Source organism: Salvelinus fontinalis, chromosome 15 (genome assembly GCF_029448725.1).
Source record: "Salvelinus fontinalis isolate EN_2023a chromosome 15, ASM2944872v1, whole genome shotgun sequence".
NCBI classification, from domain to species: Eukaryota; Metazoa; Chordata; class Actinopteri; order Salmoniformes; family Salmonidae; genus Salvelinus; species Salvelinus fontinalis.
This window is the reverse complement of record NC_074679.1, coordinates 40,727,204-40,753,737: the sequence shown is the minus strand read 5'-3', so window position 1 is coordinate 40,753,737 and position 26,534 is coordinate 40,727,204. Positions and strand designations below refer to the sequence as shown.

The 26,534-nt window shown below is 40.2% G+C and overlaps 1 protein-coding gene across 26 annotated transcripts in view; it reads left to right on the top strand.

The window, feature by feature from the left end:
- nrxn3a (neurexin 3a) overlaps window positions 1-24,781 on the top strand; it is a 444,245-nt gene extending 419,464 nt beyond the window's left edge. For 8 of the 26 annotated variants that reach the window (XM_055863844.1, XM_055863843.1, XM_055863838.1 and 5 more), the window contains 2 exons: window positions 8,711-8,792; window positions 22,686-24,781. In XM_055863844.1, coding sequence (XP_055719819.1) covers window positions 8,711-8,792; window positions 22,686-23,641 — 1,038 coding nt within the window. In that variant the 3' untranslated portion in view covers window positions 23,642-24,781. Of the gene's footprint in view, window positions 1-8,710; window positions 8,802-19,007; window positions 19,559-22,685 lie in introns of those variants that run through there. The other 18 variants (XM_055863842.1, XM_055863837.1, XM_055863834.1 and 15 more) reach the window with 9 other exon arrangements.
- The last annotated feature ends 1,753 nt before the right edge of the window (window positions 24,782-26,534 follow it).

Sequence of the window (26,534 nt, the reverse complement as noted above, 5' to 3'; positions counted from 1 at the left end):
TGAAAACCTGCTCCAGAGCGGTCAGGACCTCAGACTGGGGGCGAAGGTTCACCTTCCAACAGAACAACAACCCTAAGCAAACAGCCAAGACAACACACTAGTGGCTTCGGGACAAGTCTCTGAATGTCCTTGAGTGGCCGAGCAGGAGCCCGGACTTTAACCCGTTCGAACATCTCTGCAGAGACCTGAAAATAGCTTTGCAGCGCTGCTCTCCCATCCAACCTGACAGAGCTTGAGAGGATCTGCAGAGAAGAATGTGAGAAACTCTCCAAATACAGGTGTGCCAAGCTTGTAGCGTCCTGCCCAAGAAGACGTGAGACTGTAATCGCTGCCAAAGGTGCGTTTCAGTTTTTTATTTTTAAAACATTTGCAAAATGTCAAAAAATCTGATTTCACTTTGTCATTATTGGGTATTGTGTGTAGATTTATGAGATGTATTTTTTTTTATTCCATTTTAGAATAAGGCTGTAAACAATGAAATCACCAGGTAGCCTATTGTTGGCAAAGATGTGTCCCTAGCAGATTGCTAAACCGTACTTTCTGTGGATAATATTAATATAAGTATGCTACTCTAATAAACAAGCCTTTGTGGTCACTAATCTGGATATGTGAATCCGGTTTTGCGTGCTAATCCTGATGACTGTTCATTGGTCAACATTCAAGACATATAACTTTTTTCTTCTGAAGCACATATTAGATGGTTTTTAAACATTCATTTGGTGCTATGCTGTAGGCCTATGTTAGTGACCAGATCGAATAAGCAAAGGTAAAAATGTTAAATACAAATTGCAGTCTATATTTATGTAGCCTATTAAAATGTACATGAAAACATTGTATTTTTCCCATTCAGTTTCCCATTCGCAACCCACCAAACCCTTCTCACTGCGCTAGCTGATCAGACATGTGTTGACTGACAGTTTGCTGGTCCAATCAGAGGGCCGGGTGTGCGTTTCACTTTTTTTGCAAGGGCAATACTGTCTGGCTGTGTGGAGAGTAATCCACAGAGACTGTGTGCCACAAAATGAGTGACAAAATGTTACAAAACCTGGCCAGATGATTTCAAGTCAACAGTCTCAAATCCAAGTCAAGTCTCTAGTTATTTTCTTTTCAATGTGAGTCAGACTCGAGTCCAAGTCATATGACTCAATTCCATAGCTCTGCTAACTAGCATTAGCGCAATGACTGGAAGTCTTGCTAGCAGATACCCATAGACTTTCAGTAATTGCGCTAACGCTAGCTAGCAATTGTGCTAGTGCTAATCCGCAACTTCCTTCAAACTGCACGCAGAGACATACAAATTTTATCCACGACTTAATTTGACTGGGAATTAGTGAAATTGCCAAAATATCCATTTAAGCAGGGGCAACAAAGGCGTTGAATGCATAGACCTGGAGGCAGAGCTGAGCGATTTCCACTAGATGCGGTCAGCTGCAAAGTCACAATTGGCAATATATTGGCTAAAATAAAATAAATCGGTCCTAAATTGAGGTTAGGGTTAGGCATAAGGTTAGCAGTATGGTTACGGGTGAGGTTAGGGTTAGAATCAGATTGTATTACTTTGTGGCTCTGCCAGCTAGTGACTACCCTGCATAGCTGCCTCCAGTACATGAGTCATCCCAATAAATGCCAGCCTGCATAACTGAGGCCAGCTCCAGGTTTTGTCTGTTAACCTTAGGGATATTGGTCAGAATCCAGTCAGAGTAGCGTTATGTGATAAAGCTACAAACAGCCATCGTTTAATCTGTTGTAACCATGCAGATGGCTATAGAAAGCTTTCATCCTCTTTCTCTCGGTCCCCCAGGTTGCAGTGAGGGCGGTTTTAGAGAAGGGCTTTAGTGTGTGTGGGCTTTAGTTTGTCTGTGTCTGTGTGTGTGTGTGTTTTGGACCTGGTCTTTCGGGAGTTTAGAGGCTCTTTAACATGAGGACAGCCTGAAAGCATCAGTATGCAGACACACACACTCACACATGCAGGATTGGGACCTGCAGTTTGATGCAGCTTGGCTTGGATATTGGTGGCAAGCAGTATGAGCTAATCTTAGAGGCCTCTGTGTGTGTGTGTGTGTGTGTGTGTGTGTGTGTGTGTGTGTGTGTGTGTGTGTGTGTGTGTGTGTGTGTGTGTGTGTGTGTGTGTGTGTGTGTGTGTGTGTGTGCGCCCTTTCCTGCAGTCAGATGACCATATCGCCCTCTACTGGCCTCATGGGTGGAATGTTATTAATATATTACATAATTTTATAATTAAATCTGGTGGTTATATGTCAAATGGATTTGTTATAAGTAATATCTGTAAAGTATAATATTGGGATGCAAACTCAAAATGTAATACATTTCAACTCTATATCTGACATGGTACAGGTGTCTTCTTTTTTTAAGCCCATAACCATGTGTGTGAGGTGTATACTTTTCTTTCTAAGTAGATTTCTTTAAGACTACCAAGAAACACTCTGCGTGACCCTGATTTAGCCCACTGCAGTAAAAGGTTAATGTGGGAGTGGGGTTAAGAGGAGTTGCTAGGTTGGTGAGTTTAACAAGTTTGTCTGTAGCTGTGAGTATGTGAATATTTTTAGTGTGCATGTGTCAAACTCAATGCACAGAGCTTTTCTAAAGCAGGTTTATCATGGTGACAAAAATAGTGTATTTCGCTCTCCTTGAATAATGTGTGTAATACACCAGCACTGACCACTACCCTCTCTAATACAGTAATATCTCTCTCTGGTGCTCTGGAAGTGCACACCAGGGTTCAGGAGTAATGGATTACATGTAAGCAGTTATATGTAAGGGATTACAAAAACCGGTACCTGTAATCAGTTACGTTACCAGCAAAAATGTTGTAAACAGATTACCAATACGTAGATGAATAATGACCATCGTTATGTTTGGAGGAAAAAGGGGGATGCTTGCAAGTCGAAGAACACCATCCCAACCATGAACGGGGGTGACAGCACCATGTTGTGGGGTTGCTTTGCTGCAGGAGGGACTGGTGCACTTCACAAAATAGATGGCATCATGAAGAAAGGAAATTATGTGGATATATTCAAGCAACATCTCAAGGCATCAGGAAGTTAAAGCAAAGCTTGGTTGAAAATGGGTCTTCCAAATGGACAATGACCCCAAGCATACTTCCAAAGTTGGACAACAAAGTCAAGGTATTGGAGTGGCCATCACAAAGCCCTGACCTCAGTCCTATAGAACATTTGTGGGCAGAACTGAAAAAGTGTGTGCGAGCAAGGAGGCCTACAAACCTGACTAAGTTACACCAGCTCTGTCAGGAGGAATGGGCCAAAATTCACCCAAATTATTGTGGGAAGCTTGTGGAAGGCTACCCGAAATGTTTGACCCAAGTTAAACAATGTAAAGGCAATTCTACCAAATACTAATTGTATGTATGTACACTTCTGACCCACTGGGAATGTGATGAAATAAAATCTGAAATAAATCATTTTCTCTACTATTATTCTGACATTTCACATTCTTAAAATGATGTGGTGATCCGAACTGACCTACGAAAGGGACTTTTTACTCAGATTAAATGTCAGGAATTGTGAAAAACTGAGTTTAAATGTACTTGGCTGTACTCCTATCCAATTGGTAGTTACGGCCTTGTCCCAACTCCCGTACCGCTCGGGAGAGGTGAATGTCGATAGCCGTGCGTCCCCCAAAACACCACCCAGCCAAGCAGCACTGCCCGCTTAACTCAGAAGCCACACCAGCCGCACCAACATGCACCACACCAGCTCCACCATAGGAGTCGCTACTGTGCGATGGGACAAGAACATCCTTGCTGGCCAAACCCTCCTCTAACCCGGACGACGCTGGGCTGATTGTTTACCGCCCCATGGGTCTCCCAGTCACGGCCGGCTGCGACTTGAACCAGGGACTCTAGTTGCACAGTGGCACACTGCGATGCAGTGCCTTAGACCACTGCGCCACTCGGGAGGCCAAACTTGTATACTTTTGATAGACTTAAAGCGGCAATCTGTATTTGCTACATCTATTTTTTGACTTATAAATTATATATACAGTACCAGTCAAAGGGTTTTCTTTATTTTTATTATTTTCTTCATTGTAAAATAATAGTGAAGATATCAAAACTATGAAATAACATATAAGGAATCATGTAGTAACAAAATAGTGTTAAACAAATAAAAATAGATTTTAGATTCATCAAAGTAGCCACCGTTTGCCTTGATGAAAGCTTTGCACACTCTTGGCAAAGCATGCCATTCCATGGGCGCAGCATTTATTTTTCAACTCGAATCAACGAGCCCAATCAGTCCTCCATGACAACAAAGTAATCATAAACAACATAATAGGGCTGGCTAATAAGTCCTTAGTTTTGGGGTCATACTTAGGTAAAACAATTTGGCTAATCTATACTTCCATATTTCCAAGTCCTATTCTTGAAGATCAAGGGGTATAACATTTATTATAACATTTATTATGACTGGAATTCTGATAGACTTTGGTTTTTAATGTAAGGATATTATTTAATCATTTTATTATATGTAGTAAAACCAATGGGTTCGAAGAAGCTTACATAACCAACCCATAAAGTAAAATATGGCTATGTAGCTATGTAAACTTTACCATTGATTTATCCAGCAATGGATGTTGTTCAATTGGTAACATATATTTTTGTCTTCTTCTAATGCCTTTTAAGGGGAAAGTAATCTAAAAGTAACGGAATGTAATCCGATTACGTTACCGGGTTTTGGTAAATCAAAAGTTACTTGACTGATTACAATTTTGGACAGGTAATTTATAACTGTAATGGATTACATTTAGAAAGTAACCTACCCAACCCTAGTGCACACATTGATTTATCGATTCAAGCTGTGGTTTTTCGTCACTAAGATTGTGAGCCACCATACAGCGATATACCGATCTGACTCTGCCATCTTTGGTCGAAATACTCTTGGGACACACCTTATTTCCTTCCTTTCTTCCTTCCTTAATTCCTTCCTTTGTTTCCTTCCTTCCTTATTTCCTTAAATCCTTCCTTCATTATTTTCTTCTTTCCTTAATTTCTTCCTTCCTTGTCGGCTTTGCTAGTGCAGGTTTTCAAGCAGTTATATTATCCTGTGCTGTAGATGGACATACTGTACATACATACATACATACATTCAGACAGACTGACATCCGAAGCTCACCTCCGCTTCAGAGGGACAAATGTTGCGTGAAATCAATAGACAGATTCATCTTGATATGAGATGTTTGCGCTTCATTTCCTGGAGACTTTAAATAAATTGAAAAGGATTTGTGTGGATTTGCTTATCAGTGGGCCAGTGTGAAGCCTGCTCCCCTTTAAGGCTTGAGGACACATCAGAATAGAGCTAATCTTCTTAGGAGGTTCAATACGGAGTGCTCCCTCTCTGTCAGACCTGGGATGGACTGAGTGAAAGGATCGAGCCAGCATATGAGACTGATAGAAGACTTATACCATGTCGAGATATATTTACCCGTTGTTATGGCAGGGTTGGGCTATTTTCTCCATCCCTTCTTCATCCTTTCAAATATGAAATGTAGGATACAGTACATTGGCCGCGAACATGTTGTCACACAGCAGTGAGAGTGAAGAGATGGGTATGCACATCTCTTAGGGGACTTTGGAGAGGGAATGAGAAATGTCCCTTCCTGTCTTTTGTCACCCCCCTCTGGACAAATCAACCATCATGTGTTGTAATAATAATAATACAATTAAAGAAATGCATACAGTACTTATATAGTAGGCGTTACGAAATAGTTTTTAAAAAAGCAGAATATGTGTTTTTGGGAACATATGGTAACCTAAATTGTGGTGACCACGTTGTGGTGCAGCCAGGACTCTTGGCACCATTCTTCTCTAATGAGGGATATGGTAAACCTGACGCCAGTGGGACACAGTCGCCTAGGGCACATGTATATTTGTCGATTTTTCCACCGGTTTACCCAGGAGGGGGGTGTGTGCGTGCGTGTGTTCTAACGCTGACACATACCGAAATAGACTATCATTGCAAGCCATGGCTGGATTCACTTACACTCCTAGATAAGAGGTGTAATTCTACACTTACAGACTCCATTGATTTTGGCTTCAGACTAATGTGTCTAAGAGAAATATCGCTATATGCAGTGGTGTACATAAGTAAGCTTGCAGACAGCTTTGGCATTACTCTTAACACCGTGAAAGGGGATGGAGGGAGCCAGGCGTTGGGTTGTTTATGACATTAAGCACTGTCATTCTCAGCCATTTGACTGCGAAATCGGAGATCATTTCACATTTTTCCGAGGAATCAGTCAATTACTTTTCTCATTGCTTTTCGCATCTGCGATCTCCTCCGTCTGAAAGACGGCAAGCAGTCTTCTTCCACACTAAATATAAATTCAATGAATAATTTCATATTTACCGAAGGGCCGTATTTTACAGCACTCCAGTGTGGATGCCCCAGATGCCTGCTTATTCATCTTTGTGCATTTGAATTATTTTTACTCCACTATAAACTTTTTTCATGTGTGTGAGTGTGTGTGCGTGGGTTTCTCCCCACCACACACACCCTCTCTCTGGCCAGGTGTAGATTTCATACTCCTAGTGTGGGTCTGTGTCCAAAAAATCTCAAATTGGACTTTTGTCACATGCGCCGAATACAACGGGTGGAGACTTTACGGGGAAGTGCTTACTTACGAGCTCTTTCCCAACAACAATAACGACGCTATATAAAAGGAGTGCCGGCACTGAGTCAATGTGCAGGGGTAAGAGGTAGTTGAGGTAATATGTACATGTAAGTTGGAGTAAAAGTGACAAGGCAGTCAGGATAGATATACTGAATAAAAATATAAACGCAAGATGTAAAGTGTTGGTCCCATGTTTCATGAGCTGAAATTAAAAATCCCAGAAATGTTCAATATACACAAAAAACTTGTTTCTCTCAAATTTTGTGTACAATTTTGTTTACATCCCTGTTAGTGAGCATTTCTCCTTTGCCAAGATAATCCATCCACCTGACAGGTGTGGCATTTCAAGAAGCTGATTAAACAGCATGATTATTATACAGGTGCACCTTGTGCTGGGGACAATAAAAGGCCACTCTAAAATGTGCAGTTCTGTCACACAACACAATGCCACAAATGTTTTGAGGGAGCGTGCAATTGGCATGCTGACTGCAGGAATGTCCACCACAGCTGTTGCCAGAGAATTGAATGTTCATTTCTTTATGCCTTCCAAGGCTCGTTTTAGAGAATTTGGCAGTACGCCCGACCAGCCTCACAACCGCAGATCAGCCCAGGACCTGATTTCCTTATATGATAACTGTAACTCAGTAAAATCTTTGAAATTGTTTCATGTTGTGTTTACATTTTTGTTCAGTATAATAAACAGAGTAGCAGCAGCGTATGTGAAGTTTGTGAAAGTGTTTTATGTGTGTGTGTGTGTGGCATCAATATACATGTGTGTGTCTGTGTAGTATGTGTGTATAGTATTTGTGAGTGTGTGGGTAGTCCAGGGAGTGTGCATAGAGCCAGTGCAAGAATATCATTGCAAAAAAAAGGGGGGTCAATGTAAATAGTTCGGGTAGATATTTGATCAACTGTTCATCAGTCTTATGGCTTGGGGGTAGAAGCTGTTCAGGAGTTTTTTGGTCCCGGACTTGGCTCGCAGGTACCACTTGCCGTGCGGTAGCAGAGAAAACATTTATGACTTGGGTGGCTAGAGTCTTTGACCATTTTTAGGGCCTTCCTCTGCGGGTGTGTGTGCGTGCGTGCGTGTGTGTGTGTGTGTGTGTGTTTTACAGTCACATCAGCCCCAACAGTATTTACGGTGCTGTTGGTCTGTCCAACCCCTGACGACTCCATTACTCCCCCTGATATTTATAATTTCATAAAGCTGCTCCATGACAACGTTTATTTTATCCCCCTCCTAATCTCCTACTAATAAAGACATGCCAAACGCTGGGGTTGAAAAACGAGTGCGGCCCGAGCGAGGGAGGGAGAGGAGAGATAAATCAGAGATGGAGGTGCAGGAGATTGTCAATGATCGGGCCGCTACGATCGAGCTGCCCCGCTCGATAGCCATGATCTATAGTAATGAAAATCCATGCAAACTATTGAGAGGGTAAGATGGAGAGGACAGGGGTGAGAAATTGGGCCGAGTTAACAACCGCGATGAGGAGACGTCGCCGGGGAAATATTATGGCAGCCGTTTGAAAGAAAGGCTTTGATAAACACGGCAGAAGTTTTTCAATTACCCGACTGCCCATGCAGTAAAGAGTAAAAGATGGAAAGCTGGCCGCCGCCCAGATCAGAGCTATAATGCAATAATACAATTCACAGAGGAGTTTGACTTTTGTTTTACTACTTTGCCTGAAATGAACTGCTGTACAGAATAATGCATTCATTTCAGAGAGGAGTTTGGATTTTTCTTCTTCTACTTTGCCCGGATGTGAACTCAAGGAAGCAAATGGAATGTAAAAGACCTTTGTGTATTTCCCCTCTCATTCCAAAGCTTTTGCTGTAAAGGCAATAGAAAATGAAAGATTGTTTATGAAATGTCACATCTTCAATTACTGTATTGTCCTCTGACATTGGAAAAAAAGCAGAACATTGAAACTAATGATCTTCTTGTCTGTGTGTGTGTGTGTCCTTTTCCTGTCTGTGTCTGTGTGTGTCCCTGTGTATGTATCTGTTTGTCTTTTGTTTCTTTTTTTCCCCCTTTTTCTGTTCTTCACACGTTTGGCCCATGAAGCAGACAACGGATGACATCGTGTCGTCGGCTGAGTGTTCGAGTGACGACGAGGACCTGGAGGAGTGCGACTCTGGCCATGCAGGTGGGCTAGGTTAGTTTACCTCTGCTTGCTCTCACCCTGCTCTTTCACTCCATACACACCCGAGGATGAAGCACTGCATCCTCTAAGCATCACAGCCCCATGGACACAAAGTGTAACTTCCAAAAATAGAAACTAAATGTAGTGAAATATAACAAAAGACAAATCATTCAACACTTAGACAGAATATTGGGTAAAACTGGAGATTTGTCAAGAAATCTGACTAAATTACATAAAACATATATATATATATACCAAGGTGGAAAATAGTCAAATCTGTCATGAAGGACTATCCAGACTATAAAACAATTATGTTGCTTCAAAAATCAATACAAAACATAATTGATTTATGAGTTACACATGCCCATGGGGTCCTCTGAAGTGGTTTTAACATGGTCACCTAAACATGGTCACCTAAACACATACAAATTTTGTCCTCTCAGCGTTGAATGAGAGAGAAAAATGTAAATACTTTAATATAAAGATACAAAATTAGTATGGAGATGTGCCATGTGCCATTGATGCTTCAAAATGTATCATACCGTGTTTGGGTCCAGCGCTCTTGCCATGTGGTACTGTACTGACTTGCATTTTGACTCATGATACATTTTGAGATTCTCTTAAAGATTTGCTTTCAGCGAAATTACTGTGATATCTAGCAGGAATTGAAATAGTGTTTTATTTTTATTTTTATGTTTGTTCGTTTTTCAATTTTGTTTCTTCCATTTTTAGAGGCTTGCCTTGTTAAAAACATTTTTTAATAGAGAACAGATATCATCGAATTTCTGTGTACGATTTTTTTAAATTAATTTATTTTTTATATCGTTTTGCTTCAAGGTGAACATGTTATCCTGCTGTCTTTTTCCAACCCAAATATGAAAAATAGAATATTGAGCTAACTTAGAAGTTCCAAGTCATATTCCTCTAAGCTTTTTGAGAGAACTTGGGAATTGCTTTTTCTTGTTTGAATAAAATATCACTAACCAGCTGTCAGTCATGGAACTGTGTGTACCAAAACAACAATTTCGCCTAAAATGTTCACTTCCCAAATAAAAATGAAAACTATTGACTTTGACAAGTTTTGACAGTTTATATTGGTACAGATATAAGCCAGGTAGTCAGTCAAAATGTTCTTATAGCCTCAGTTATTTACTTGAATGACTCAGCCTTTTTGAGCCAAGCAAACTGGGTGTGATTTTCTTTCCTCTGATAAACATTCAGTAATGGTCCATTACATATTAGCTTTCACACTATTCTTTACATTACCTACTGCAAATTCAATCATTGGTGTTAAAGAGACTGAGAATTAGCATATTTAGTGCTCAGATATTATGTTTTAAAAAAACATACAAACCTTGTCACATTATGGCAGTCTGTAATGAGGTGAAACATAAAAAGACCTCTACTAACATCAATCAAAGCACATTGGCTGTTTAGTATGGCAGGGACACCAACCTCAAGTCCTTTATAATTGCTTTTATTTGTGGCTCTGAATGAGGCAAATAAGAAGTAAAGAAACTCGAAATGCGGCAGAGGTAGAATATATTTCAGACGCAGACAATGTACTGCAGTGACTTTCGTGAAGCGTTTTATCTACTCCATATAATGTTTTTGATTGAATAGTTCCTTAATGTATCTCAGGTAGGCCTACAGCACCTGGTCACATGACAAACCACTGACAGAGGGTTCACATTTCTCAGCCTGTGCTGTTATCAGGACTAGCTGATCATCATCCTGTGAAAGGTCAATCCCAAGTCCTCCCAAAGTTCCTGGAAGAGATAGCAGTGTAAAAGAGCCCAGGTCTGCTCTGTACTGTAGCCCTATGAGCTCCCCGGATTTCTGAAGACAGATATCGTCAGGGCCCCAGTCATCCAATCATATGTTTACACAGAAATTCACACCATTCTAACCCCGACATCAGTTGACGTGGACAGCTGCATGCTACATGCTCGTGATCTCGATATTTATTTTATGCTTGGGGTTGTCGTCGTTGTTGTTTTTTGTGAGTGAAGCATGTGTGAGTTTTTTTTCCTTCATTTTTAATAGTTTTATTTGCCGTCTTGTATGTTCAGTTCTCTTGTGTTTTGGTTTGTTTGTTTGTTTGTTTTTGAGTCTATCTGCCAATTATCCGAAATACGACATTTCTGTTGTCTCGCCTCATCATGTGCAGCATGAATTTTCGGTGGTTAAAAACAATTTTTCCCTCATCTCTTTTCGAGCATTTGTGCCATGAGGCTTTTTGGAGAAAACATTTCAATTTTTTGATGATAAAAGGCAACAAAGTATTTTCTTGCCATCAACTTTTATGGCCTCAAGCAGGCAGCCGTAATATGTAACAAAAGACAGTTGTGTATGAAGAATGATATCTTCCTAGCCCCTGTCCCTTCCTTCACTCCTTCCTTCCCTTCCTTCCTCTCCTCTCCCCTCCCTTGCCAAGCCGTTCTGCCTTTAAATTTATTTCAATGCAGATGGCATAAAAATAATTTTATTGCCACAAAAGTATATCTGTTTTTCTCTTTTGAGTTGCTCTCCAGCAGTCATTTTGTGGCATGCATTAACAGTAGTGGCTAACTCAACATCAACCCATTCTCTTCCTGGTCACCACCTGGTGACCTCCATCCCTTCAAAGCATGGATCCCCTAACCCTGCATTTAGGCTAACTGGGCTGGTTTGTCTTCTGGTCACTTTGAGTTCCGCACCCATCTTTACGGTCTTAGCGACATTGCCTGTTGCGACATCCTTTCTCTCTCTCTCTCTCTCTCTCTCTCTCTCTCTCTCTCTCTCTCTCTCTCTCTCTGTTCTGCACTTGTCTGTTTTTGGTCTGTCTGTTTTTATCTGTTTGTCTGTCCGTTTGTCTGTGTTTCTGTCTGGAGGTGTTGTCATGTGATTCTGTTCTCTGTAAAACTGTTGGATATCCCCCCTTTCCCTTCAAAGGAATTCCATAAGACGGATAACACTGGTGCTAATAATAACATACATTTTGAACTAATTTCATACATTTGATTAATTGATAGTATAGGGAGATTAAATACCATCACACTCTATACCTGTTATTCCAACGATAACGTTGCGGTAGTGTTCATTTCTAGCACAGCCTATATACAACCAGCTGTTGACTGAAGACAACAGTAGCATCATGCAGTGTGGTGAATAAAGCATTCATATGATTATCTACATCAATAATAGCATTAGACATTTCACTCAACCACCAAAACCGTGTCAAATGCACTCGGTTCAGTCGTCTCTCTGAGGGTTATAAACAATTACAGTATACGTATTTCACTTTAAAAGACAAGAAGGTGAACTTATCAAATAGGAAAGTGCAAACTCTCTCCAGAGAACGTATTAGCTCTGTAACTCGTACATCTATCCACCAAAATATAGGTTTTTAGAGGAGTCTCTTTATAAATGCCAGTGTTTCAGACAAGCCTCACCTCCCTGTTCATTGACATGTTTTACAGGAGTAAGGGCTGAGCTAAGGAAACTCTGTATCTTTCCAGCAATCATTATCTATTTTACAGTATACTTACAAAACTAGCCAGTTATTATAAGCCTACTATACGTATACTTTGAACCTGGGTAGTCTATGCACCGAAAGACTGTGTTAGCCCGCTGATCCAAAGCTTCCAGCATAGTGGAAACGAACAGATACACTGCTGAACAAACTTCTGTCAGACAGACAGGAGGTGAAGTGAAGACAGAGGATGCAACCGCCCAGCCATTCAACTGTAGCAATCAAAGATGGCATTTGACAAGGAATGTAAACGCAGGTTGGCATTTATTGGGATGACCCATGTACCGGAGGCAGTTCTGCATTGTAGTCACTAGTTGGCACAGCCACAAAGTCATAAAATCTTTTTTTAAACCTAACCTTAACCATAACTTTAACCACACTGCTAACCTTATGCCTAACCTTAACCTTAAATTAAGACCAAAAACCCATTTTTCCCCCCATAAATGCTGATGTTATATAGCCAATTTTTTTATCGCTCAGCTCTGCTTCCAGGACAAGATTAATTCAAATAAATGTCAACTTGGGAATGTAACACTGCTTACTGCCAAGAAATTCCTTGGCATCAGTCTCTCCTTTTCAGCTCATTTATCACCTGATTTACTTATCAAAAGGCTTAATCTCAGTAGGTGGTCCAGGTGTCCTCTGACATTGCACAAGTGTGTGGGGGGGTCATATTTCGTTCTCTGTTGATCCTTTATTGTTCCTTAAGCAAGTGGGAGGTCGTTGACATCAGAGGGCACCATCAGACCAACTCCTTGAATAGCCTACTCCGGGAAGTTTGCACTTGTGTCTAAAAAACACAATTTTGCTCAAAACATTATTTTTACCCTTAAGTGTGTGTATTTATAGGTGGGATATTGTTTTTCAAAAGGAAAAGTAAAAAAAATTGCTTTAAAGTAAACAGTGATTTTCCACTGGCATTCAAATTAATAATGTTTTCACGACTCCAAACTGCTAAGCCAGCGAATTTGGCAGTGTTAATGTAGCTGCCAACACCGGAATTTAATTGTTCAACATTTGAAATGCATCGCTTTAAAATTAGAAGAGCCTGTTTTTGTTTACAGAGATATTGTTGGCGAGGTAGAGCTGTGAAAAGACCGCGGACAGAAACTTAATTAGACAGCCTTAAAGCAAACTCTATGCTGAATCTTACCTTATGATATTGTGTGCGCAGGGTTGGGGAGTAAAGGATTTAATTGTACATTACCAGTAAAAATATTGCCAGCAGATTACAGATACTTTTTAAAAACTAGATGATTCCTTTGAGGATTACTTTTAAATTCAGAAACAACATTTGCGAGAAAAAAAATCTTTGAGACTTCTCTGTTTTCTTGAAATTCAAATCAGCATTGAAAAAAGGCGCAAGTTTAAGTTGGTTCCACCTGAGCGAGTCTGATCACAAGTCAGAGACCACTATGATGATACACTAAATGTGTTGATGGATCGCTGGAAAAGAGCAGGAATAGGCTTTTGTAGGCTACAGTCCTAGCTATGTCTTCCAATGGTGCGACTGCTGTCGGCATCCAAAGATTATCCAGCTTGAATAAATGCTTGGAGGTAAGGATGACAGTAGTGGTGTAGCCTACAGCGATACGGATTTCACTTATTATTGATATCTACATAGAGCATTGATGTGAATCACACTGCTGCTCTCTCATTTTACTGTTTGTGCCGCACGGATTGCGTTTCACAAATCGAAATGTGTATTTGAACCCAATAATGATTGAATTCAAGAAGTTTAAACTGCCTATCACTCCTTGTTTCTGAAATTAGTGGACAGCCAGTGAAAAATGCACTCTTGCAACAGCTGCATAGTGCGGATCCCAGCCTATGGAATAAAAGTGGGGCTTTTATTGCTCAATCTAATTTATGCTGATAAAAAAAAAATTCCATAAGCCTAATGGATACATTCTCAAACTTGCATACGTTTGATAGACTTAAAGGGGCAATCCATTTTTGGATTTATAAATATAAATGATATATATATACTGTATATACAGTTGCAGTCGGAAGTTTACATAAAACTCGTTTTACAACCACTCCACAAATTTCTTATTAACAAACTTTAGTTTTGGCAAGTCGGTGAGGACATCTACTTTGTGCATGACACAAGTCATTTTCCAACAATTGTTTGCAGACAGATCATTTCACTTATAATTCACTGTATCACAATTCCAGTGGGTCAGAAGTTTACATACACTAAGTTGACTGTGCCTTTAAACAGCTTGGAAAATTCCAGAAAATGATGTCACTCAGTGCCTCTTTGCTTGACATCATGGGAAAATCAAAGAAATCAGCAAATCAGTCCCAGAACAACAGCAAAGGACCTTGTGAAGATGCTGGAGGAAACGGGTACAAAAGTATCTATATCCACAGTAAAACGAGTCCTATATCGACATAACCTGAAAGGCCGCTCAGCAAGGAAGAAGCCACTGCTCCAAAACCGCCATAAAAAAGCCAGACTACGGTTTGGGCACATGGGGACAAAGATAGTATTTTTGGGAGAAATGTCCTCTGGTCTGATGAAACAAAAATAGAACTGTTTGGCCATAATGGCCATCGTTATGTTTGGAGGAAAAAGGGGAGGCTTGCAAGTCGAAGAACACCATCCCAACCGTGAAGCACGGGGGTGGCAGCATCATGTTGTGGGGGTGCTTTGCTGCAGGAGGGACTGGTGCACTTCACAAAATAGATGGCATCATGAGGGAGGAATATTATGTGGATATATTGAAGCAACATCTCAAGACATCAGTCAGGAAGTTAAAGCTTGGTCGCAAATGGGTCTTCAAATGGACAATGACCCCAAGCATACTTCCAAAATTGTGGCAAAATGGCTTCAGGACAACAAAGTCAAGGTATTGGAGTGACCATCACAAAGACCTGACCTCAATCATATAAAACATTTGTGGACAGACCTGAAATAGCGTGTGCGAGCAAGGAGGCCTAAAAAAACCTGACTCAGTTACACCAGTTCTGTCAGGAGGAATGGGCCAAAATTCACCCAACTTATTGTGGGAAGCTTGTGGAAGGCTACCTGAAATGTTTGACCCAAGTTAAACAATGTAAATGCAATGCTACCAAATACTAATTGAGTGTATGTAAACTTCTGAGCCACTGGGAATGTGATGAAATAAATAAAAGCTCAAATAAATAATTCTCTGCTACTATTATTCTCACATTTCACATTCTTAAAAGAAAGTTGTCATCCTAACTGACCTAAGACAGGGAATTTCAACCAGGATTAAATGTCAGGAATTGTGAAAAATTTAGTTTAAATGTATTTGGCTAAGGTGTATGTAAACTTCCGACTTCAACAGTGTATCACCTGTTATTAATGGAAGAAGAGTCTGGGGCAACTCTGGGATTCACATGTCCACTCTTCCAGGTTTCTGGTTGTAGATTGTGAGTGTGATGTCAGTCAGGGAGAGTAAACCCACCTGAATGACCCTACATCATCACTGTGAAGAGGGTGATTACACATAATCAAGTGACGGCACAGCCACAGTTTAAAACCACTATCATTTTCATCAGAACCTCTACATTTACCACTTCGAATAATCATAGTCTTCATGAGGTATCAATAGCCTCTGATTTCTTATACAGTATGCATGTTAGCACAAAGGTGAGTATATGGTTTATTCTTTTGCATAGGATTGAAGAGAATAGCAAGTGTAAAATGACCAGTGAAACCTTAAGCTGATGTGTAAAACATACAGTAGGATTGACCTTTTTGAACCTCACACTGATCCCTCTGATTCTTCCGAGCCAATCACTGTCTCGGTATTCTGTTTGTAGTCAGTGGATCAAACGTGTTACTGCAGCCACGTCTTTTAACGTCCAATTCAATGAGCATCTCTATGGCTAGCCAGCCCCATGTTAGCAGAGTATGCCCTGAAGCAGGAGAGACAGGCAGTAAATCCCTGGTGATAGACATGGACCAGACAACACGCTTCTCTGACCATGGCCCAGCTCACAGAGGTGTCAGAGAGGCGGATCTGGACTAAGGACCCAGGACTCCTAAGGCTCTGCTAGGGGTTGGAGTAGTTCTACATCAGTTAGACACTGAGGTGGACACTCAACTCTCACGTGGCAGTAAGTGAAGACCATTCACAAAGTTTTGGTCTAAATTGAAACAGGTAGGCCACAATTAGAGGAATTAGCCATTTATTAAGTTAATAATAGGTTTTAACGTTTATGCACCTTAGGTAAGTATAGAATGTTGATAAATCAGAAGCATACTTATTTAACCCTATTGTTTGGAATTATTATGGATCGTTGCCGACATATGCTTTTCTACGTGAATATAAATAAGAAAGCATACTTATTTAACTCTATAATTTGGCATTACGATTGTGTCCCACATATGATTTACGATATGAATCAGGAAGCATACTTATTTAAAGGTCCAATGCAGTCGTTTTGATCTCAGTATGAAATAATTTCTGGGTAGCAATTACATACCTTATTGTGATTGTTTTCAATTGAAATTGTCAAAAATAAACAAAAATAGCTTCTTAGCAAAGAGCAATTTTTCAATCAAGAATTTACCCAGGACTGCCTGGGAGTGGTCTGAGTGTGGAGGGGAAAACAGAAAATAAGATGGTAATGGCAGAGAGGTTTGGAACTCTCTTTCGTATTGGTCTAGTTATCGCTTGGTGATGTCCCCTGGCAGTTCAAAACTCCAGCCCACCTAAACAGGCTGAAACTTCAGGTGGTCTATTCACACTAAAAGGATATGATCATTTTCACAGTTTCACAATATTATTTCAACCTCATAGTATGGAAATATATATAAAACACAGGAAAATTCAATTGTTAGCTGCACCAAAAACGTGGCATTATGATGGATGGTTTCCATCTTATGCTTTTCTCTATGGTTCTCCTTCCAAGTACAATATGAACACACTCCCAGCTTTCTGTAGCTTTCTCTGCACTACACAAGGGAATCAAGAAATCAAGCACCAGCTTCAGACACACTGTTATAGGTGAAATCTGTCAAAGTGTCCTCTTCCTCCTCTGCTGTCTACAGTGCTGTCTGTTTTTACAAGATAAGAGCGTCTGTGTCTCTCTTCCGAGTGCTTCTCAGGCATTCGCTAGTTACTTTCTATCTCAACTCCGGGAAGGGATATTTTACCCTCATGCCAATATTAATGTTCCATTTGACGTTCCACACTTTTATGATGCAATGATTTGCGTCCACAAGAATAATATCTCACTGTACACCACTCTGTAGCTGAATGACATTCACATGATTATTAAACGTGTGGGTCAGGGCGCCTTCGCAATGAAGTTCATCTCCCGGTGAAATTACAGATGATAATGAAACCCGCTGTGCACAGACGCCAATTCAACGTCTATTCCACGTTGGATCCACGTGATTTCATTCAAATCACGTGGAAACAACGTTGATTCAGCCAGTGTGTGCCCAGTGGGTACTATGTTCGGACCAAGGAGTCTTGCTACGGAGATAACCTTAGTTTATTGAGATCCTCATTTTAAAGCGTTCATGAGATACATTTAGTTTGCATATAACTTCAGGGAAACATACATAATAGGAGTCTTGTGGAATTCCTCTCTATTTCTGTCTAGCTGTGAAACTAAAGGCTGTGGGAATCAAAATCCCTTCAAGTTTTATCTTGAATGTAATAACTTATTTTTCAATCAATTACGGTTTAATACATAATTCTGGGTCAATTTCATTCCTATATTTCTACAGCCTTTGGTTGAACTGGCTCCTATACTTCTCTAACCTTACTCAACCGTTGATGTCTTACTTTACCTGACCCCAGCTTGCCGTATATTGTTTTTCTACTTTCCCTAAATGCAACTTACTTTAAGCATGCATCAACATCTTGCAGTACAACCAAAAAAAGATTAACCCATTCTCAGACCGTATGTTCTCTCTCTGACATACACCCAGACTGCACGCCGGGTCCATGTCTTAAGACTAACATAAACCGATATATTTGTCATCCAAAAACACGTGACAGAGGGGAAGTCGCCACCCGACTGCCCCTCTCGACTGTGTCTGTTTTCTAATGTGTGCATCTGGTTGTAGTGTGTGCAAATTTAAATGGCTTTGTTATATCATCTTATATGGACATTTATTATTTGATAGTTTATCCGTTTCGTATTTTTGTATAGAAACATTCAAATTGATATATGACCATTTTGTTTTGATTTCGATTTTTTGGATTTACATAGTTGGATTACGTAGTTTCGGTTAAACATTCGTTTTGACCACTGAATATTTGGAATCAGTTTTATAATTTTTTGTAGAATACATTTGAATTTTTTACTTCTTTTTGGGGATTTGGAACTACTTCAGCGAATGGACTGTGTGCTTTAGACCACTGCTTTTCTTTGAATAATCCAAGCATGAAAGACAAAACATATAGTAATCTTCCAGGTATCCTCCATTTTGTCAAAACCAAGTCCATTAAAGTTGACACAATATTTGGTGAAGCGGTTCCAGATCCATATGATATCTTCCTTGGTTTTCAGATATTTTTTTTAGAGCTATTTTGATAAACAATTAAACTTTTTTTATTGAATGATGAATTACTTAAAAAAAAAAAAACTGCATGGCTAAGAAGTTGCAGTTTAGGGTTTGTCAGACTGTCAGTGTTATTAGAGTTATGTTCTTCTCTGTAGATGGGCATGTATATGCTCATTGTTTGTATATCCCCATCCCTTCCTTACAGCCAAAAGCTCTAATGCCGCCCGACCGCTTCGTACTGCCTTTACATGGACATGGCAACTGACTTACACTATCACCCTCATCATCCTCATCTCCTCTGTAGTATGTTCATAGGCCCCTCCCCTTGTCACTCCCCTCCCCTCCCCCTCTTTAGCGATGTTAAAATATGGACAGTCATCCATCCATTCTAAACTAAAGAACAAATACAAACTAAGCAAAAACTTAAAATTAATAGAATGTAGATATTTATTGAGAAGTCTATTAAAGCAAAAACTTATAGATGTACAGTTTTTTGTAAAAACTGGATTATTTATCGAAGATTTAAAAAACTAAATATGAATTATGGTGAAGTTTATTTTTCATGTTATGTGGTGTGGATGTATGTGTTGTTGCCTCCCTGTACCATCATGTCTAAAGATAAATTAAACAAGAAGTCCAATTGCTAAATGATTTTTTATCTATACAAAACTATACTCAGCCAAGAACATTCTTACACAACTTTCTTTTGTAAACTTTTTTTCTTCATGCAAAAATCATGCGGGCAATTTGTTGATGTAAGTTGACAAAGACTACGTGGTATGCTTTCTTCCTTGAATAATGTTTTAGTGGGCTGTTATGATGTTTATCACTGACTTGCGTTGTTTAACGTTTGCTTGGTAGAATATGTAGCTAATCTTTATTTAATAGATCTAATTGTGCTCTTAGCTTGTGAATGTTTTAACGTAATAGTGTTTGCCGTATCTTGTGAGTGATACAATATAATCGTATGTTTGGCTTGATTTTTTGTTGTTGTTGATTCTTTTGCATCAATGTGTAGGGCTTTGTAATAAGATATACACAACTGTATACACAAACCTTGATGGCAGTGGAAATTGGCAGCTGCAATGACACCCTGAATGTTCACCATATGCCTTTGAGAAACAGACCATCTACACTCCTTTTATGCAACACGAAACTCAGCATGTGATGGGATACTACCATATTTTCTCCCAAAATCCTTTTTAATCCTTTAGAAAAACGATGGGATTAGTTACCTCATATGTTGGCCTTTCTCTCTCTGTCTCTCTCTCCCTCTGTCTCACTCTCTCACTCTCTCACACTCACTCTCACTCTCTCTCTCACACACACCCACACACAGGCACTCACAATTAATGCACATTTTTTGTCGGCATCCTCCTCTTAAATTAGCTTTGTCATCTTTTGCACCATTCATCCGTAAGTGCCGGCAAGATGTGTGAATTTGCAAGTCTAATTCCAACCTCTCGGTTCCCAGTGTAGCCTTAATCACTACATGAGCTCTTTATTGCTCCTGTGTAGTTTTTGTTAGGTTTTTAATGAGCTACTTAGTTTGAAGCTGGGAACAATTTTGCTGTGAGAAAAATAATTTGCCTGGCTTACTTTATAGCTAGAACAATGCTCTCTGAAGTGCAGAGAGAGGGCGAGAGACAGAGAAAGAGAGTCTGAGCTATTCTGTTAGATGTAGAAGTGTACAATCAGGGTCAATGAGAAAACATAATGAACAGATTTTTGTCTTTTAAATCGGCTGGATGACCATTTGTTTACGTTAACTCATTACTTACAGTTAATTAGTGGGCATATGAAAGGACCTGTTGTTTCTTAATTATTCAATATGGATACTCACATGGCATTTGTGTATTTTTTAGAAGCTATAAAGCGCTATTGAACCCTTATTTAACGTGTAATTGATTTTGGTACCATTTTCATTACAGGCCTCTTTTGCTGGAGTGAAAAAAAATTGAGTTATAGAAAAAACGGCTCTTGAATTGAATTGTGCGAGTGTAACTTTATTAAGTAACACTCCAGTGATGCATGCTACCATACATCACATTGTGAGTTGATCACAAAGTTATGTTGCAGATGCACACAAATACTCACGCAGGTATGCCACAGACAGCGAACACAAATCACACAAGGATACATAACACATGCACAGACACGCAACTAGAGGGTGAACATTCAGCTGCCGTTGGTTTGCCCTGAGGTCCTGCCATTATGGAAGCTGTATAGAGCCATTCAAAAGGCGAGAGGCTGGGGCTGACTGGGGAGCCAGATCCTTCCAGATCCTTCCATGGGGGTAACACTGTATAGTAATTTAGCCAGCTTGGACACGTGGTTCTGTCCGTCACACGTATCTTATTGTAGAATTATAAATATACTGAACAAAAATATAAACATGCAACAATTTAAAGTTTTACTGAGTTACAGTTCATATAAGGAAATAACTCAATTGAAATACATTCATTAGGCGCTAATTTATGGATTTCACGTGACTGGGAATACAGATATGCATCTGTTGGTCACAGATACCTTAAAACAAAGGTAGGGGCGTGGATCAGAAAACCAGTCAGTATCTGGTGTGACCACCATTTGCCTCATGCAGTGCAACACATCTCCTTCGCATAGAGTTGATCAAGTTGTTGATTGTGGCCTGTGGAATGTTTTCCCACTGTGCGAAGTTGCTGCATGTTGATGGGAACTGGAACACACTGATCCAGATTATCCCAAACATGCTAAATGGGTGACATGTCTGGTGTGTAATCAGGCCATGGAAGAACTGGGACATTTTCATCTTCCAGGAATTGTGTACAGATCCTTGCGACATGGGGCCATGCATTATCATGCTGAAACATGAGGTGATGGCGGCGGATGAATGGCACGACATTGGGCCTCAGGATGTCGTCACGGTATCTCTGTGAATCAAATTTCCATCGATAAAATGCAATTGTGTTTGTTTTCCATAGCTTAAACCTGCCCATACTATAACCCCACCGTCACCATGGGGCATTCTGTTTACAACGTTGATCAGCAAACCGCTCGCCCACATGATGCCATGCATGTTGTCTGCGGTTGTAAGGCCGGTTGGACACACTGCTCAATTCTCTAAAAGGAGGTTGGAGGTGTCACATGGTCGAGAAATTAACATTCAATTATCTGGCAACAGCTTTGGTGGACATTCCTGCAATTGCACACTCCCTCAAAACTTGGGACATCTGCACATTTTAGAGTGATCTTTTATTGTCCCCAGCACAAGGTGCACTTGTGTAATGATCATGCTGTCAGGTGGAGGGATTATCTTGTCAAGGGAGAAATGCTCACTAACAGGGGTGTAAACAAATTTGAGAGAAATAAGCTTTTTGTGAGAATGGAAAATTTAAGGGATCTTTTATTTCAGGTCAACCTTACATGTTGCATTTATATTTTTGTTCAGTGTATTTCAGTCACTATGCTGCTTGTTTTTAATATAATAGGAATATTGTTAATATACATTAGCTACATGAAAACTTCAGTGTCAGATATGAGAGGATATTATTTAAAAGGTAAATCCACATTATGTTGGCCCTATTAGTTATGTATTCTTGAGTGCTTTCTTTGATTACACGTTATGTCTGGCTCACCCTCATACCCCCTGAAGCCTTTTGATGCACAACCTTTTTAGTTGACCCTTTTTTCCGTTTTGTGGCATTTTTGTTCTTATTTAAAGCTGTGTAATGTAGGTACAGTAAGTACAGTGTATGAACATGTTTATTTTGTTTTGTTTTGTACAGTATCGTGTTGTTTTTATTGACCTCTTTTCCGTTTTGGATGAATGTGATAGATGTGTGTAGTTGCCATGACGTTCTTACTGCTCTCTAACATGTCTTTTCTCTGTCTCTACCTCTAGGAGGTGAATTAGTGATCCCAGTACTCTTAGAGGAACCGTTAGTGCTGCCCCCTGTAGCTACTCGTGCACCCTCCATCCCCCTTCCCCCAACCCTCCGCCCACCCCTCACCATTATTGAGACCACCAAAGAGTCCCTGTCCACGGCCACTGAGGCGGGGGTACCTTGCTTGTCGGATCGAGGCAGCGATGATTGTGATGATGATGATGATGGCTTGGTGATATCGGGGTATGGCTCAGGGGAAGCGTTCAACTCTAACCTGCCCCCTACTGATGATGAAGATTTTTACACCACCTTCTCCTTGGTAACAGATAAGACCTTGTCCACGTCGGCCTTTGAAGGTGGCTACAAAGTTCATGCGCCCAAGTGGGAAACCAAGGACTTTAGCTCTAACAAACCGTCCTCAGACCGCGGTAGGACTACCACTATCGCTGCGCTGCCGCTAGCCCCCGACCAGAGCCGCTACACCTCCACCGCAACCCTGCACCACACGCCACCCGCCAAGCTGCCTGCCGGCAAAATGAATAACCGCGAGCTAAAACCCCAGCCTGACGTAGTGTTGCTCCCGTTGCCCACACTACCCTATGAGGTAGACAGCACCAAGCAGAGGGCTCCTGTAATAACCTCCCCCATGTTCCGTAATGTACCCACAGCCCTGCCCACCCAGCCCGGCGTCAACCGAGTCCCGGGACCCCCGGAAGTGTCCCGCCAGTCTAGCAGCACCACCGGGATGGTCGTCGGGATAGTGGCGGCCGCCGCCCTGTGCATCCTCATCCTCCTGTACGCCATGTATAAGTACAGGAACAGGGACGAGGGCTCCTACCAGGTGGACGAGAGCAGGAATTACATCACCAACTCGGCCACGCAGAGCAATGGAGCCGTCATGAAGGACAAACAACAGAGCGCAAAAGGCAGCAAAGTAAAACAGAAAAACAAGGACAAGGAGTATTACGTGTGAGTGACGGACGTTGCGAGATAAAAAAAAAAGAGAGAGAAGGCGAGGAAGAGAAAGGGAAAGAAATATATAGAACTTTATTTAACAGTTACCTTCTAAGGAGCTGCGACGACGAAAGATGGTAAAAATGGAACTGTTACTTCATGCTGTGCAGAGTGGTTGAACTATGACATGTTCTGTAATATAAAGCACACTTACTATTGTAAGCATACCGAGAAGGCTAATAGCAACTTTAGTGACCTTACTCTTCTATCTGGTCGGAGACGTAATCAGTGTAGAACTACTTCACGGCTACTGCATCATTATCCTAAGTGACTTTTAGAGCTATGTGATCCTTAACGTAAATTCTAGTTTATTTTTTTTTTGTAAACCTGTACAAAATGAAGATATTCATATATCTTGACCATTTCCAGCATGTAAGCGACATGTAGTGCTTAACAAGAGTGAGTGGGTCAGGATAAAAAGGATCATTGTAAAGTCAATGAAAAAAATTGACTCCTGTCGTAAAAAGATATGACTAATTTGTATTGTTTATACATTATAAACGTGTGGTGTCTTAAAACGTTTTAAAAAAACAAGTACTACTTTATGTATCAAATGAAACCAAGTGAGCTCAAATGGCTAAGGATAGATCTCTTAGGATCTCATAACTCTGTCATCTGATCTCGACCTGATTACTCTCATTGTGTGACGGGACGGACAGAGTGACTCTGACGTGATCGTGGCGAGAAGTGGTCGGTTTTTCTTGTCTCGGTAAAAAGCAACTGATTGTAATGCATGCCCATCCTACTGCGACAGCCAAGTAAAGTACAGTACAGTACAATATACAGTGTTCAACTTTGCTTGAACAGTCCAGTTCTCACCAAGGCCAAACGTTATACTACTTCATCATCAGGACTACACAACTCTTTTCATTTTGTTCCCTAAAAACCTAAACAAAGAAAATGTGATTATCCCTGACGATAAAAAGGACTAATATTGGTTTGCAGCCAGTGCTGGTTGTATCTTTTGCAGGCCTCTGTGTGTTGGTTCATCGCCTCTTGTTCTATTTTCTATGGAGCTGTCCCATTGAGGACAGAATGCAGTACTATAACACTGTTAAAGATGTCTATACAGAAATAAATCTAACGTGAAAAGTGTGAATTCTTGTCACAGTCAACTGTGTCAAACAAACAATTTTGTTTACATATTTTATTACATTATAGCCGTTGTACGTTGTAGGTACTAGATGTTGTACATACCATCTAAGTTGTAATTTTCTAGTACTTCTATTGTACAGAATGATCATATGGTTTATCACTGTATTTCATGAAGAAAACTCCATAACTGTTAACTGACATTTGATGAAAGACTGAAGCATTGAGAACATACACATATTTTGTAAAGAAAGGAGAAAAACTGTTAGGATAGAGATCTAATCGCAGATGTTTTTAAGTCGCATGAATATTTGACCACTTGAGGTGTCAATCAAATAGAAGACGCCCAATCTTAAATGTACCAAGGCTTTCTTGTTCTTCTGGGTTATTTTAGTGTTATTTCTATTTTGAAAAAAATAAAGAGAAGCTATATTAAAGAAGAGTATAACGGATGGATGCGGAGACACAGTTCCGACAACCTCCTGAAACACAGTGTGATTCTTACCTCCAGGTCTGGACACTAACAATCATGTCAAATCATTCGCTTTTCATAGTTGTTTTAAATATTTTTGCATATAGTTTCCATATATTTTTTGTATTTTTTTTACCATGATTTATAATTCCCTTTAATTTATGAATATGTCCAGATTGTTCATAATCATTGACACTTAGATTTTTCTGTCATCTTTTGTTTAATTTGTTTTTGTTGTTGAGGATTTAGATATAATTTTCTATGAGTTTTCATATTTTTTTCATACTCTTTTTCCCCCCTGGAATTGCATTGCAATAAAATGTTCTTCCCAAACGTGTTTTCAAGTCACTGCTTTTGAACTCTCGTTTTACCTCTCTAGGCCAAGTGTTAAGCTCATTTCTAAATGAGTAAGCTCAATTAATATGTGTGTACATTAGGGCTATGTTAGAGAGTTGGGGCAATACATCTTAGGGACCTTCTCCGTTCTTCTCATAAAGCCTCATGTAACGCAATAGGCCTTAGTCATTTCTGTGTTTGTCAATTATAATTTAGTGTACATCTACATTTCCTTTGTCTAACTGCTGTTTTGGGATTTTCAGGATACTACACCATCCCCCACAATGGAGCACACACGTTACTGTTACAGTCATAATCCTAACCTCATACCATAATATACTGTTACCCAGGCATAACAAAAGTCAACTTTGAGGGGTATCCGTTATCTAATACTGGTTGAGTCATTTCGGGTTCCCTTTTACCTCTCTGTAAACTTTGAAATCTGTCTGCCAGGAAGATTAGCACTTTGTACAGCGATATATCAGTGATATTTCCCTAAAGCTATACAGTGCAGCAGCCTTGCTCCCATTTGTTTGTTCGCAGTTATCCCAAACTGGAATTGACGTCCGAGACACTTGATTTACGTCCCAGACCTGATGTACGGTGTGTGCCAACAATGAGAAATACCACTTGCCCTCCACGGGATTCTCAGACAGGAATGGCCTTTTACTGTCTGTCTAGATCACTGCACTGAGAGAGAGAAAGAGAGTACTCTCAATTTCCTGTCTAATGCTGATATACAGTATTTTATGACTCCTGGAGTAACTTTATCAGCGAATTGAGACTAAAGAGGGGATCAATTTTTCTGAATGGCTGTTATTCATTCAGTCCTTGGTGTGGGAATGTAACATGACATTATGTTATGTGATGTACTTTTTTCCCCTTACTCACCTCACAGTATTACGGAGTTTAATATTGTGATTGGGTTGGGTTTTTCTCACTGATACCTTTG